The sequence below is a fragment of the Somniosus microcephalus genome, chromosome 1, assembly GCF_052327205.1.
Source record: "Somniosus microcephalus isolate GS21.2 chromosome 1, FLI_Smic_1.0, whole genome shotgun sequence".
NCBI classification, from domain to species: Eukaryota; Metazoa; Chordata; class Chondrichthyes; order Squaliformes; family Somniosidae; genus Somniosus; species Somniosus microcephalus.
Genome location: NC_140987.1, coordinates 55,696,279 through 55,712,451, shown reverse-complemented (window position 1 = coordinate 55,712,451; position 16,173 = coordinate 55,696,279). Strand labels below are relative to the sequence as shown.

The 16,173-nt window shown below is 42.7% G+C and overlaps 1 protein-coding gene across 3 annotated transcripts in view; it reads right to left on the bottom strand.

The window, feature by feature from the left end:
- The window catches only part of erbin (erbb2 interacting protein), a 244,683-nt gene that overhangs the window by 69,524 nt on the left and 158,986 nt on the right, over positions 1 to 16,173 (bottom strand). For all 3 annotated transcript variants that reach the window (XM_085981629.1, XM_085981638.1, XM_085981647.1), the window contains exon 6: positions 9,365 to 9,421. In XM_085981629.1, coding sequence (XP_085837755.1) covers positions 9,365 to 9,421 — 57 coding nt within the window. The remainder of the gene's footprint in view (positions 1 to 9,364; positions 9,422 to 16,173) is intronic.

Here is a 16,173-nt window from a genome sequence, read left to right as displayed (position 1 = left end):
ATTTAGACGGTTAAGGGGTGATTTGATCAAAGTTTCCAAGATATTAAGGGGAACAGATGGGGTAGAGAGAGAAAAACTATTTCCGCTGGTTGGGGAGTCTAGGACGAGGGGGCAGAGTCTAAAAATTAGAGCCAGACCTTTCAGGAGTGAAATAAGGTAGCACTTCTACACAAAGGGTGGTAGAAGTTTAGAACTCTCTTCCGCAAACAGCAATTGATGCTAGATCAATTGTTAATTTTAAATCTGAGATTGATAGCTTTTTGTTAACGAAAGGTATGAAGGGATATGGACCAGTATATGGAGTTAGGTCACAGATCAGTCATGATCTCATTGAATGGCGAAACAGGCTCGAGGGGCTAAATGACCTACTCCTGTTCCTCTGTTCATATATTCCTAAACACCTGATTCACAGCTTGTTTGAAAATCAGATCTTGCAAAATGAGAGGTTGACAAAAGATGAATCTGAAAAGGGATGATAGCTGCTTTTTGGCAGAAGAACAAAGTGACCTTCAGAACATATCTATCAAAACTTCACAGCTGTGCAGTCTGAAAGTTTGAGCCCATACACTGCATATGCTTAATCCAAACACAGCAGATAATGTCCTAATCTTAAAATGTATAGGTTATGTAACAGTACAGCACAATTGTTATCCTAATTATGTTCAGGACTGGGACTAAACATGAAATAGCCAATCCAATCCATAGTTATTGCAATCTCATTCACGCACATTTTTCAAATTGAGTAACAGAGATCTTCATTCGAAAAAGCTGATGCAACAATGATTTTCCCCCTGAGCTCTGAACAGGAGTAATTTACTTAGTACAAACTGGGTTATACATCTCAATCCATATAAATATAGCTCCTAGTTAGTATCAATAATACCCTTCCTCCCATCATACCAAAGACGATGAACATAATGGATTGAAATTTTACCATTTACTGCCTAAAACAAGACTGTACAAATAAACAATACCAAAATTATGGTGATCCAAGGTGCTTGTGTTGCCAATGTGGAAAATGCACTGCAGTAATATCAAACACAAGCGGAATGGTGTTCTGAAATCCAAGCAACTGAGTGTTTTGTCTAGAATGTAGCATTGCATTAGTCCAAGGTTGTTTCTTGTACAATGCCTAAAAGCTGCTAACTACTAATTAAGATACCAGGCATTGTTCTTAAAGTATCTCATCACGACATTCTACAGAAAAAGAAATAAATAAACTATAAGAAAATTCAAGAGTTGAAATGGTAACAGAGCATGCGGATTTAATTGAATTACATGAATTGAGCTAGGGTTCTGTTCAAGTGAAAGCCGTTTGTTCAATTGCAAAGTGTTTACCCAATGTTTAACTGGGCTACTTGGGTCAAACGCATCATACTGTTCTTGTACTCAGAATTCTGGCAACTAGCACTTGTTCCAAGTTTTTAAGACTATCTTCTAGGGGATTAACATTTCCTGCAATCCTTTTATGGTTATGACAGTGAGAAAAGACAGGCTTGCTCGGTCAACTCCAAGTGCATTTTCTGTTTTTAAATCGCAGTCAAACGTTCAGACTGACCCAAAAATCACCCCCCGTGGAACTGAACACATCATCACTGTGCTCAATTTTGAAGGCACAGCTGCTGGTCAATCATACGGATCGAGCTCCCTCTGGACGTGTCCACTTCTGCCACAAGTCAAAGTATTCATAACTATCAGTGTCAAACATGTAGAGATCATAAAATATGATCCATTTCTGCTCCCTTTATGTAGATTTTCACATCAGCAGTCAACTCTGATTTATTAACGAGACGAGCACAGTAAAACAACTCACTACGTTAGTGAATCTCCCCTTGATATTGTCATGGGAGCATTCACAGCCTTGTATTAAACCACACTCTGGTTTCTATTTTTGCAATCACCTTTACTTTGTGAGAACAGAAGAAAGTAGCATAATATATCTATTAACCTTCCAGATATGTACACTAGGAATTCTAGAGCATTAGGAGCAGTGCTCGCCAATGGGGTAGGAGAAAATTAATAGTTAATGGGGGGCAGGCGGGAGGGAGTGGGGAAAGGAGTCAAAGGATGCCAAGCTTTCATCATTTTCATACATTTAGCAAAAGTGCAGAGACCTGGAAAGAGGTACTCCAGGATGGTCTTAGAAAATACAAAAGGCAAAATACTGCGGATGCTGAAAATCTGAAATATAAACAGAAAATGCTCTACATTGGGGCAATCAAATGCAGATTGGGTGATCGCTTTGCTGAACACCTCCATTCAGTCCGCAAGCGGACCCTGAACTTCCGGCCGCTTGCCATTTTAATTCTCCGTCCCAATCCCACTCTGACCTCTGCCTTCTATAATGTTCCAATGAAGCTCAACCAAGCTCGAGGAACAGCACCTCTTCTTTCGATTAGGCACTTTACAACATTCCGGACTCAACATTGAGTTCAACAATTTCAGATCGTATTTTTTCCAGACAGCAGGTGCTGGTAATGGTTCTGCTGTTGCCATTTACAGCTCTGGACCCATCTTCTGTTTCTTCACTTGTCCCATTACCACCCCCTATTACCTTACCCCATCATCCCTCTTGTCATTTAATCACTCCTGCCTCCCACCCCATCACAGACCTTCCCTTTTTTTCTTTCCCCCCACCACCCCCCATCCCAACTTTCCCTGCCTCTGTACTTGCTTAAAACCCATTACATCTCTACACCCCAGTTCGGACGAAGTCATAGACCCGAAACCTGTTTCTCGCTCCACAGCTGCTCCCTGACCTGCTGAGTATTTCCAGCATTTTCTGTTTGCGTGATCTCGGAAAATGTCCATTTTAAAAATGAAATGCAAACTCATCAAAATATTCTCCTGCATTTAATACATTGATGGGTCCATTAATCCTTTTCCAGAACATAAAAATCTTTTACATTGTAATTGGGGATTTAGAGGTTGCCAGTATTGGAACAACATTAAAGTTGTTTGTTATTGTTTCTGGAGAAAGGGTAGGTCAGCCTTTGTATGCAGATGTAATTCACATCATGTCGCCTAGGTTCGGATCCAGCAACTTCTGAGCCATGGCTATTCAAATAGTGTGATTTTTGAGTGGGTAATTGTTCTTCTGATACAGTAATGAGATTGAATAACTGCCTTTGAACCAACTTTGTTCATGGAAGTTTTCTTGCTGCATTGTTTACAAGTTGCTGTGGAATTATGCAGTCTGCAGAATGCAGGCCGGGTGCTGTATTCAGCCAGCTACTGTATTATCTAGGCTTAATTGTTCAAGCTTAATTATGGCAATATTTGGATATGCAACACTTGAACAAGGGATGGATCAGTATTCCTATCAATTGGGCCATTGAGTAATTGTGAAGATAACTTTTTTTTAATCTTTCTTTTTGGCTAGCATAACTTCAAAAGACGACATAATCCAATGTTCTTCAATGTTTTATTACTTTGCTGTTCTGTTACATGTGCCAGGAGTTGGTGGGGATGTTCAGAGAAAACTAAATCCCATGTTAAGACTTTCATCGGTCATGTGGTCTAAAATTACTAAGGAGAATGCTCAAGGCTGAAATCTTTTATTATTTTGAAACATACACTGTAATTTAAAAAAGACTTGCATTTATATCGCGCCTTTCACGTCCACCGGACGTCTCAAAGCGCTTTACAGTCAATGAAATGCTTTTTGAAGTGTAGTCACTGTTGTAATGTGGGAAACAGTGCAATCTAACTAAATCTGCTGATTTTGCTCATGCTTCTGTTTAATGTTACTTATTAAACTTGATTTGTAGTTTTCAGTCCATCCTATTAGAGGGGTCATGGTTGTAGCTTGTACTATTTCCAGTGCCTACCCTGATGATAAAGGGGTTAATTGTTTACCCAGAGACCTGCTGTCCTATGTACTTAGCACACAAGCTCAAATTTTAGTTCATAGCAAGCCTGTGCTTGCCTATGAAAACTTACTTTGCATTGAGCACAGGTAGAAAATGATAAGCAGCTTGAATCAAAGAAAATATTTCTTCTTGATTGATTCTGGAGACAGCTCAGGGTATTTGTACCGTGTTTGGAGGTACCAAAGCAAGCACTGGTAGGCTTACATTGCACGGATGCAACTGAAGGGGTCAAATGCCAGCACATCTTGTAAAGATTATGGGGGGAAAAATTCGGTATCGCCCCGTTTTGGGTGCAATTATCGGCCAGGCACAAAGTTTAGCGCCTGGCGCTAATTATCGCCTCCGGCTGCAAACTTGGCTTCCATCGCCCCTGGAGTGCTAAATCAGGCGCTACACACCTCTCAAGACGCCAACGCCAAGGAGCAATGGCGAAGCTCACGTGAGGTCAGTCAGCAATGAAACACAGACACACTGGCGCCAGCCAGTCCTTAAAGGGCAGGGTCGATCTTGCTCTCCAGCCACACCCTGCTCATTGCAGCCTTGAATTTCGGCCTGGAGAGACCTGTACATCAATTCTAGGAAAGAATAATGGAGAGGCCCAGGGAAAGAGCTCAGAATGCAGCCCCCACAGTCTCTTCTAAATCGATGCAAGGAAGGTCAAATCAAAATGAACCTGCAAAGTGCTGCTCAGTACCCAAAACTCCTTCACACAGCGTTGAATCTCTCCAGAAGACTCTCTCTCTCTCAGAATGCGTGGTACAAAAATGTCGCAGACAAAAAAAGGCAGGAAGCGGTCGCCTTCAAATAGTGCTCCCCAGGTCCCTTCCCGACTGCAAAACGTTCCCCTCAACCAGTCATTGCTAGCGGCAGGCAGAAAGGCAGGGGGTGCCACTCAATATCCGATCCGGGGCGCTACACGCGTGACTGACGTCACGATTGGCGTGCGCAGGAGATCGTGGCGAGTGTTTAGCACTGCCACAAAACATCTGGTCAATTTCGTGAGCGGTGCAAACATCACCGCGCCCGGGTGCTAGTTGCAGGTGCAAAGCAACCGAATTTTTCCCCTATATTTTTAGAAGTAATTATATTTTGAAATCAGCAATTTAAAATGCAGAAATGTAACATTAGCATTAAAATAACTAATATGATGATGAAATAAACAAACCATCAGTAAATAATGTGCAAGAAAAAAAATATAGATCTGGGACTTAACAGTTGACCAAATATTGAAATTATTGGGGAGCATGTCTAATAGCAGCTGCAACGGCAAATCAAATATTGTGGTGTCAATGCAGCTCCATTGAATAAAGGACCAAGCAATTGAGACGGATAGTTAAAACAAAGCCGATGTCAGAGATGGGGTGTTGCCCAGTTATTGTCAATGTATTTAAAAATAGATCAAGGCAATGAAAAGGATTCAAAGAAGGGCTAAAGCTTTAGATCATAGAGCTAAGAAAAGATGCTACAGGCACTTTTACTTTATGACCGTGCCAATGATAGTCAACGCATGGCTCTATGATCAACACCTCTCAAAGTAAATGCACCAAGTCCCAGACAGGGAGACCCACCCACTTTGTTGCATAATGATGAAAAAACACCCAAAGGGGCTTCACAAAAATATAATCAGGCAAAAATAGATGAGCCAATGGAGCGGTGGGGGGGGCAGGGGTGACTAAAACCTTGGTCAATGGTTTCAGGAGAGTCTCAACAGAGGAGAGGCAGGCGGAGATGTTTAGTGCAGAAATTCTACAGCGTACGGCCTAGACAGCTGAAGGTACGGCCAACAATGGTGGGGTTGGGCAGGAGGGAGTACACGAGGCCAGATGCAAGCAACTGACACATAGAACCAACTCAGCATCGAGTTGCAGGTTTCCCCACATCCAGGCTTTCCCCACCAGGCTGCCATATTCAATGCTCAGGAGAAAGCCTAAGAGTGGTTAAGGCTTTCCCACATTCATGTTTTTATGTTCTGCAGATTTAGAAAGAGAGAGACCTGGTTTCTCAACACATGCGGAAACAACACACAATTTAGACAGAGCAGTGCAGAAAGGACATTTTAGTACCACTCTCCCAAAACCCAAACTATATGTTCAAATGATTTAAGAAAGCCAAGTCTATTTTTAAAATAAGAGTCAGTAATGTGTATGGAGAGCTGGTTTGTGTAAAATGCAGGACAAGGTAATAATTAAGACGTGCCCAATACATTTACCATCCTCGGGTACAAATATTTATGTAAAAATAGGCGTGAATTTTACATGATCACAAGCTTTCACAATAGCCTGTTGATTTAGAGCAGCCTTTTCGGAGTTATGAATTTCAGTCCAAAATGATCAACATTTCCTGTTAGTCATTTATTATTCTAACAGTTACTTTCTACTCTGCTGAGCAAGGCACAAGCTTTTGGGCAGAAGGTGGAGGAGGAAGGCAACTTTTTAAAAACAGTCCGAGCTAAATTGAAGCCTAGGATTCACAGACGAAAATGCAGTTAGAGCACTGGGTGCCATATTGAATTTGCACACAGAATTGCCTCATCTTTATAGAAGCGTTCAGGCACATATTATGTTGATAACATTTTGAAAACCATAAATGAACAGTCAAGAAAACTGGCTGCTTAGTTTCTTTTTTTCTTCAATAATTTGGGTCTGCCTGACATCAGACATGGTATAAAGACAGACTAGGATTTATAGAATACCTCATTACATCACTAAGAAATGTCCTAAAGCACTTCACATGAATTGTTTTTGAAGTGCAGTCATAATTATTATTATGTAAGCAAAAGCAGCAGGCATTTTATGCAGGAGATCTTATAAACAACGATGGGATGAATGGCCAGTTAAAAAAAAAAAAAAAAATTTGAGGTGCTGGTTGAAGGAGCAATGTTGGCCAGGAGAATGGAAGAAGTTCCTCCTCCTCTCTGAAATAGTGACATGGGATTTTTAACATCCACCTGAACAAGGCCGCTGTTTGATATCTCATTTGAAAGACAATTATCGCAGCTCTCCCTCAGCATTGCTTTGGATTGTCAACTTAGATTATGTGCTCAGTCCTGGGGTGGAAAATGAACCCACAGTCTTCTGACTCAAGAGGGCGACCACCCGAGCCCTTTTACATTCAGTGGAACTCACCAAAAATACCTTAGACTGGATGGTGCAGTAGGTTAATCAGGTGGCCTGCTCACCTCTGGGACTTGGGGATCAAATCCAGGAGGATAAGCTGGTGTGGAAAATGGAAAAATGCCCCATATGTACAGTAATGGTGCTCTTCTGCAATTGGGAGTAGAATAGAGGGAGCTTTACTCTGCGTGTAGCCATGTTGTACCTGACCTGGGAGTGCTTGATGCTCATACTATATGGTAAGAATCAGAATGTGTTCCATTTTCAGACACTAACATGCCTCAAAATTCAGCTAAAATACAAGTTAAGCTCATCTTGTAAAACTTTACATAGCATTTTGCTGGCAATATGGCAACTGGTAATCATTTATCACAGCTTTTTTAGTGCACAAGAGGTTGCCATATTTTGCTAAAGAGACTCATGATTTAAAAAAAGATGCAAAATTGGAGTTCTTTGAGGATGTAACTAGTGGAGTAGACAAAGGGGAACCGGTAGATGTGGTGTATCTGGATTTTCAGAAGGCCTTCGATAAGGTCCCACACAAGAGGTTGGTGAACAAAATTAGGGCACATGGAATTGGGGGTAATATAGTAGCATGGATTGTGAATTGGTTAACAGACAGAAAACAAAGTAGGGATAAACGGGTCTTTTTCAGGATGGCAGGCTGTGACTAGTGGGGTACTGCAAGGATCGGTGCTTGGGCCCCAGCTAGTCACAATCTATATTAATGATTTGGATGAGGGGACTAAATGTAACATTTAAAAATTTGCTGATGACACAAAGCTAGGTGGCAGTGTCAGTTGTGAAGAGGATGTGAAGAGGCTTCAAGGGGATCTCAACAGGCTCAGTGAGTGGGTGAGAACATGGCAGATGGATTATAATGTGGATAAATGTGAAGTTATCCACTTTGGTAGAAAAAACAAAGGCAGAGTATTTCCTAAATGGTGAAAGATTGGGGAATGCAGATGCTCAAATGGACCTGGGTGTCCTTGTACATGAGTCACTGAAAGTGAATGTGCAGGTGCAGCAAGCCATTAGGAAGGCAAATGGTATGCTGGCCTTCATTACAAGATGATTTGAGTACAGGAGTAAAGAAGTCTTACTCCAATTATATAGGGCCTTGGTGAGACCACACCTGGAGTACGGTATACAATTTTGGTCTCCTTACCTAAGGAAGGATATACTTGCCATAGAGGGAGTGCAACAAAGGTTCACGAGATTGATTCCTGGGATGGCAGGACTGTCGTATGAGAAGAGATTGAGTAAACTAGGCCTGTATTCTCTTGAATTCAGAAGAATGAGAGGGGATCTCATTGAAGCATACAAAATTATTACAGGGCTTGATAGGGTGGATGCTGGGAGAATGTTTCCCTTGGCTGGGGAGTCTTGAACCAGGGGCCACAGCCTCAAGATAAAGGGTAGGCCATTCAGGACTTAGATGAGAAGAAATTTCTTTACAGAGGGTGGTGAATCTTTGGAATTCTCTACCCCAGAGGGCTGTGGAGGCTCAGTCATTGGGTATATTCAAAACAGGTCGATAGATTTCTGACGAGTAAGGGCATCAAGGGATATGGCGATAGGGCCGGTGAATGGAGTTGAGGCAGAAGATCAGCCGTGATCTCATTGAATGGCAGAGCAGGCTCGAAGGGCCGAATGGCCTACTCCTGCTCCTATTTCTTATGTTCTTATCTCGTTGTAAACTGGTCTGGGACTGCATCAGTAAATTTACTGATGTGTCAAGGACATATTTCGGCACTAGAACAGTGTGGCACTTATTTTTGGCACTTGAAAGTGCTGGGAGGGAATTACATAAATTACTCCCGCAGTCTTTTGACAGTATAATTTGTTGCCTGGTTTTCTACTAGCCCACCATATTTAGGGTTTCTGCAACTTCAGCCCTTTCCATCCCATGCCAATCTATTTTTATATGTATGTTTACATCTTGCCATTAGCAGAACTGTGATTAGCTTGGATCGCTTTGTTCAATATTCATGCAGTGACATCAGGGGAGTTGACTTGGAAAAGCTACAGAGCCCAACGGTCTGAACCAGCTGAATTAACATACAAAGTTGAAAGATGATCATGGAATTGATAATTCTGCTGTCTCGCACCACTGAGATAATTCCTCCCAGACAGTTCCCTTCATGAGGCACTCATTAAAGATAAACAATTCACAACTCCATAAAAAGATAGCTGATGGCGACGACAGATGGGGGGAAAAGAGAAGTTGAGGATAAAAAAAAAAATTCTGATGGTTGCAATTTTAAATGTGGTGCGGATAGGAAGACTCTTCAGGTGAAAATTTAGCTGGCAAATTGGATAGGTTTATATAAAACTTCAAGATATACAAATTGATATTAAATACAGAAAAGTTCTTACTTTGGCAACATCTTCAGTTGATTTTCTCGTAGCTCCAATATCTGCAGTTTAGTCAATCTGAAAAGTAAAGTGGCAAGCAATTAAACTACCGATCAACTTGGATACTACGCAAGACACGTTACAGGTATTGCTTATTTATTAACATTCATTTATATAGCACCTTGAACATAAAATACAACCACGGCCCTTCACAAACAAATGCATGCAAGTTAAATGGCCTCTAAGCCAGAAGGGAGAGAATAGGAAGATTCGGCTGAAGAAATTAGTTTATAAAATAGTAGTTTTTTTTTATAAAGTGGAAAGAGTGGAGAGGCTGAGAGATTTGGGGAAGCAGAACTAGGGTAGAGCCAAGGTGGCTGATGGAAGGAGAGGATGCACAGAATGCTAGAGTCAGAGCAGCAGAGCAATTTGGAAGAGATATAGGATTGGGGGCAGGGTTATTGGGATTTGTAGGATAATTTTAAATTCAGTGCTGTGGGAGATGGAAGAGGATATAGGCAGCAGAGTTCTGGACAAATTAGAGTTGATGGAAGATGGAGAATGGGAGGCCTGCAAGGGGCACTGGAACAGCTGAGGCGGTGGGTGACTAAGGTATGCATAAGGGTTTCAGTGATGGAGGAGCTGCAGTAGAGCAGCAGTGGCAGAAGGGCTGAGGTAGGAGCAAAGGCAAGCACTGTTGCAAAAGTGGAATTAAGTGTTCTTGGTAACAGATAGGAACTTTAGCTGGCACATTCTTTCAGGGTTGCAACAGGTGACAAGACTGAAGCGGGCTGGTTCAGCATGAGCAAATGATCAGAGAAGGGATGCAGTCAGTAGCAAGAGAGCAGAGTTTGCAGCTAGACCCAAAAGATGATGTCTTCGGTCTACCCAATTTTAAGCTGGAAGTAACTGTGCGAGTGAGGCAAGAGAAGCCATTATTGGAGATGCACTGGTTGCATTCAGATAGGAACGGAATTCATGCAAGGGGCAGTAGCACAGAACTAGATGCTGGAAAAAGGCACTGTGGAGAGGGAGATATAGTGCACCATGGTCGGTGTCACAGAGGAGGTCATTCATAACTTTGCCAGGCCTGTTCAGAGAAGCATAGAAGTTACATTGGAGGAATTGAAACAGCAAGTTGCAGGGAAGATAGGCATGAAGCTGGTAGGCAACACATTTGAAGACCTGAGACAGCAAAGGAAGCCTGGAGACAAGGTGGTAGGTGGAGAGGGCAGAGTTTTTTTTTGGGGGGGGGGGGGGGGGGGGAAAAAGAGAGAGGGGGAAGGGAAGCGAAAGAGATGATGCTGGCAGTTTTGAAAGGGATGGGGTTGGTGCCAGCTGGCATGGCAACCAGGAAAAGTAGTTGAGTTGAAAGGAGTTGAGTGGGGAGGGAATTCAGCGAGCAGGAGGTGGCTATCATGGGAGAGAGGAGATTTGAGAAGCTGAGGAAGAAACGGCAAAATGATGGGGTATACTGGGTAGGAGGGTGTGGGGTGGAAGTGGAAAGGGAGGATGAAAAAAGTCATGAGCATTTGGTACTTGAAGGTGAGGGTAAGGTGTATAATTGCAGGGGGTAAGTGCTATTTTAATTAATTGTAAAATGCTGTTGCAATAGCACCGTTAATGAATATATAAAAACATCAGAAAAAGGAAGGCCAGTTGGTCCATTTAGCCTATCCCATACAGTTGTAATGCCTTATGCATTACACAAGAGACTCTTACCCACTAGGTACCATGTAGTCTCCTGGGAGACGCAATCAATCAGACCAAAAACTCAAGGCTAATTAGGAGAAAAAAAATCAAAAACTGAACTGCAAATTCCATGAGTATTATTTTTATTTTGCCAGGCCAGTATACAACAGATCCACAATATAAATGATGGAGAAGTTCATGATTTATTTTATTTGACCTGGCTCCAAAGTACCACTTACACACGGTTTTACAGAATATAATCCACTACACTCAGATAGTCTAGTCACAACCCGATAGATTTTCAATATAGGAAGATACAGGAAACTTTCGATTAACCGGCCCCTAAATAACCCGAACGCTCTATCCACCGGCAAAATTCAGGAGTCGGTTCAGGTAACTTTTATTACCTTTTTAAACTCCATTTGTTGCTGTGCAAGGGTGTAGCTGAAGCTGTTGCTAAGCTACAGAGATGCTTGCAACTTGTGCCGATTGTTCTGAAGCTGTTAACAGGGTTTGTTGCTTTATACGGAGCTCTGAGCTCCGTATCTTTTACTATAGCGTTCAGTTATCCGGAATTGTTGATGAACCGGCACCACGTCGGTCCCGTCCGTGCCGGATACCAGAAAGTTTCCTGTACACTGAAAATTTTATATAGTTCAAGTACTTTGGCTGAGGTTTCCACTTTGCAACATCTTCAGTTATCACTGGATACACTATCAGTTTCAAAAGCGTGTAACTGATAGCTCACTGTTCAATGGCCACTTGCAGATCTAAAATGATATACAAAGGCAATGAAAACCAAAGCCGACAGGAAAAATTAAAAACATCGATGCACTAAACATTCCCAGTTTCCAAAACACCCCACAGCATGTGAAAAACTGACCATTTTGAGGCTCGGTAATCAATACAAGAGCTATTTTTACCACCATTTACCACCCACATGCAGGTGAAGTCCAGCTTATCTAAACATGTTGGCACAATAGATAAGTTCAAAATAGAAAATCTACAGCCCTTTCTACTAAATTACACCAGGATCCTGCCCGAGAACCAAGGACAAATAATAGTCAAGCCAAAATAAATTATAATTGTATAAAAACAAATACAAGGTTGCATGATAAGAGTCACTATGCTAAAAAAGCCAAATTAAACCACGCCAATTAAATTACACAATAGCAATAGGCTGGTGGACAATAGGTGAACTGTCCATATCGGCAAATAAACTCCAACTATGTGCCGTGTAAGCAGCCTCTGAAATTATCTATTTTTAGCACCTTTATGGTAGGGACCAGATGCCACAGCTGTGTACCTCTAAATAAATAGTCTCGGGACTAACTCCTTCTTAGGACATGTACTCAGATATGAATTACAACATTTTTTTAGTTGTATTGTACCCTTAACACAGTTATCAAATGTAAAATTATCTCCTCAAAGTGGAATGTGCTAGATCAGACAGCAGATTTTTGACTTTTTCTTTTAAATGCTCAAGAATCCAACTCTATACAAAACCAGATGCAAACTCATTGGTTAACGTTGCTGGACAACTGCCTCTAAAGCACAAGTACTCACTATCCAACTGGCTGCTGGGGTGCTTCATGTAAAACAGGGTGGTGTGTGTAAAACAATATAGACACTGCTTTGAGGCAATTAGTAGACATTTGCCCCTCTGACGTATTGCAGCATGTCCTGACCCAATGTGTGTGCAATCCTCATTCCATTTACTCTCACACTTCCACATTAAGTTTTCTTACTCCTCAAACTGAGATGGGAAGTTTCCAACATCTCTAGCGATGCAAAATCTGTCTCTTTTCAATATAAAAACTAAAAGATCAGACGGTAGTGCAGCGGTTGTTACTGGACTAGTAAACAGAGATCACAAGTTCATAATCCCGCCATGACAGTTTGAATTCAGTTTTATTAAAAAATTTGGAAATAAAATGCTGGTGCCAGTAAGTGACCATGCAGGATTGTCGTGAAAAACCAGCTGCCATCCAGGTGACTCCAGTCCCACACTAACATGGTTGACTGTTGACTACCCTTTAATGTGGACTACCAAGCCACTCAGTTACATCAAACTCAGCTACAAAGAACGACAGAAATAAAACCAGCTTGACCACTCAGCTGTGACCTAGGCATCAAATCAGGACATGACAAAGGCACAAAGTCCTCCTCACTAACCTTTTTGGACTGATGCCAAAGTTGGGAGACTAATCAAGCAACAGTCTGAAATAGTCATACTCACAGAATCATACCCATTAGCCAGCGTCCCAGACTCCTCCGCCACGATCCCTGGGTATACCCTGTCCCACGAGCAGGACAGATCCTCCAGAGGTAGATGCACAGTGACATACAGTTAAGGGGAAGTGGCCTTGGGAGTCCTCACATTGATTCCGGACCCCATTAATTCTCATGGTTTCAAGTCAAACGTGAACCAGGAAAACAGCTGATTATCACCTGCTGCCCTCCCTCAGTGGATTAATCAGTACTCCTCCTTGTTGAAGAAATCACAGAGCAGCATGGGCACAGAATGTACTCTAGATGGGGACCTTCAAGGTCCATCACCAAGGGTGGCTTGGTCGTACTACAACTGACTAAGCTGGCTCAGTCCTGTAGTACATAGCTGCCTGACTGGGCTTGCAGCAGGTGAGAGAACCAACGTGAGGGAGTAAACTACTTGACCTCACCTGTAGCAATCTATCAGTCACAGATGCCTCCATCCATGACAGCATTGGTAGCAGTAGCCATTGCATAGATCTTCCAGTACAGCTACAGCACTGGCATCTACCAAACAATGTGGAAAATTGCCCAGGTATATCCTGTCCACACAAAAAATCCAATCCATCCAATTACCGCCCTATCATCGGCAAAGTGTTGGATGGAGTCATCAACAGTGCTATCAGGTGTCATTTACCAATATCCTGCTCACCAATGCTCAGCTTGTGTTCTGCCTAGACCACGCTACTTCAGACCTCAATACAGCCTTGGCCCAAACATGGACACGAGTTGAATTCCAGTGATGAGCCGATGGTGACTGCCCTTAACATCAAGGCAGCATTTGACCGAGTGCTGCAGCAAGAAGCCCTAGTAAAACTGAAGTCAATGAGGATCGGGGAAACCTAGTCAGTGGCTGAAGTCATATGTGGCACAAAAGACTTGTGGGAGGTTAATCATCTCAGTTCCAGGACCTGACTGCAGTTCCTTAGGGCAGCATCCTAGGCCTAATTATCAGCAGCAGTTTCTTAAATGACCTTCCCTCTATTATAAGGTCGCAAGCGAGTTGTTTGCTGATCAGTGTAGTCTTCAGTTCTATTCGCATTCCTCAGATAACAAAGCGGTCCAGGCCCGCACGCAACAAGACCTGGACAACATGCAGGCTTGGACTGATCCAGGAAATTACCATCTCAACAAGAGATCTCCTAACCAAGTCCGCCTGACATTCAATGGCATTACCATCGCCAAATCCCCCACCATCAACATCCTTGGGGTCACCACTGACCAGAAACTTAACTGGACAAGCCATATAACTGCTGTGGTTCTTAAGAGTACGGTCAGAGGCTGGGTATTCAGCGGAGAGTGGCTTACCCTCTTGACTCCCCACCACCTACAACACAACACAGGAGTGTGCCTGGATGGGTGCAGCTGCAACAACACTATAACGAAGCTGGGCAATGCCTTGGACAAAGCAGGCCACTTGATCGGCATCCCCTCAAACAGCCTAAACAGCCACTCCCTCCACCATCAGTGTGCATTATCTACAGGTTGCACTGTCGCAACTCACCATGGCTTCTTCAGCACCACCTCCCAAACCCACGATCTTCACTACCTAGAAGGATAAAGGCAGCAGGTGCACAGGCACACCATCCAAGTTCCCCTCCAAATCATACATCATCCTGACTTGGACATATATCGCCATTCCTTCATTGTCTTTGGGTCAAAATCTTGGAACTTCCTACCCAACAGCATTGCAGGAGCACCTTTATCACATGGACTGCAGCAGTTCAACAAGACAACCCACCGCCACCCTCTCAGAGCAACCAGAGAGAAAATAAACGCTAGCCTTACCAGCGATGCCCACATCCCAAGAATACATTTTTTTTAAAACACATGGCCCCGGATTTTGCGGACAGCGGTGAACGAAAGACGCTCGCCGTTCACCTCGCTGACAACTACCCACAAAGTTTGGAGCGGAAACGTGCTCTATTCCAGTGCGTCACCCTCTACAGGCGATCTGTGGTGTCTGTGAGCAGGTAAAGAAACAGCGAGGCTCTTCAACCAATCAGATTGAAGAATCCTCACCGAGACACGCAGAGTCTAGACCAGGAATTAGATTTAAATCATTTACAGAAAGCAAAATAAAGATTGGGAAAAACAGATGGGATTAAAGAGACAAGAGAGAGAGAGACAGAAAAAGTAAACCTATAACATTAATTAACTTCTGAAAGAACGAAATTCTACAGTTGAAAAATTAAACTTTCAGGGCCAAAGAGGTTGTTCAGCAGTAATTATCACCATTGTTCCGCAGTAATTTTTTGTTTGTGCGCGGTCCCTTTAACTGACTGTGTGGCCCATTCTAATTTTCACGCATGCGCGGTTTCTTCCATGTAAAAGCTGGTGGGCAGCCTGCGCAGGAGCTCTGGAACACTGCACGGCCGCACAGCTTATCAGGAACATTGATTATCACTTAACACGCCGTTAAAAATTCATTTACTCCTGAATGCGCCAGCCCTAACTTTTTCTGGCATCTTTACTGGGGAACTAGTGGGCAAGTACCTCAAGGTCACGCCGTTGCATGTATTTTAGTGCCGAGTCTATTATCGGGGGTATCTATGACAGTATCTTCAGGATTTCCGCGTTTAATTGTGCACGTGCGGACGCCAGAAGTTGCTGTCAGATTCTTTCCATTATAATGGGGAGCGCGATTAGCTTCACTGTTACTATCTACGCAAAATCTGGGCCAGTGTGGAAGGAGAAAAAAAAATGGCAAAAATTGCAAATTTTCTTAAAGTAAGCATTTTTATTTTCTCTTAGCATATGGCAGACCTCCAAAATATGACCATCACTTGCTTTGCAATCCCTTATTTCTAGGTAGTCTGATGTGCTAGCCACAAAACTCATAAGATAGGATGAAAATGGTACTTCAT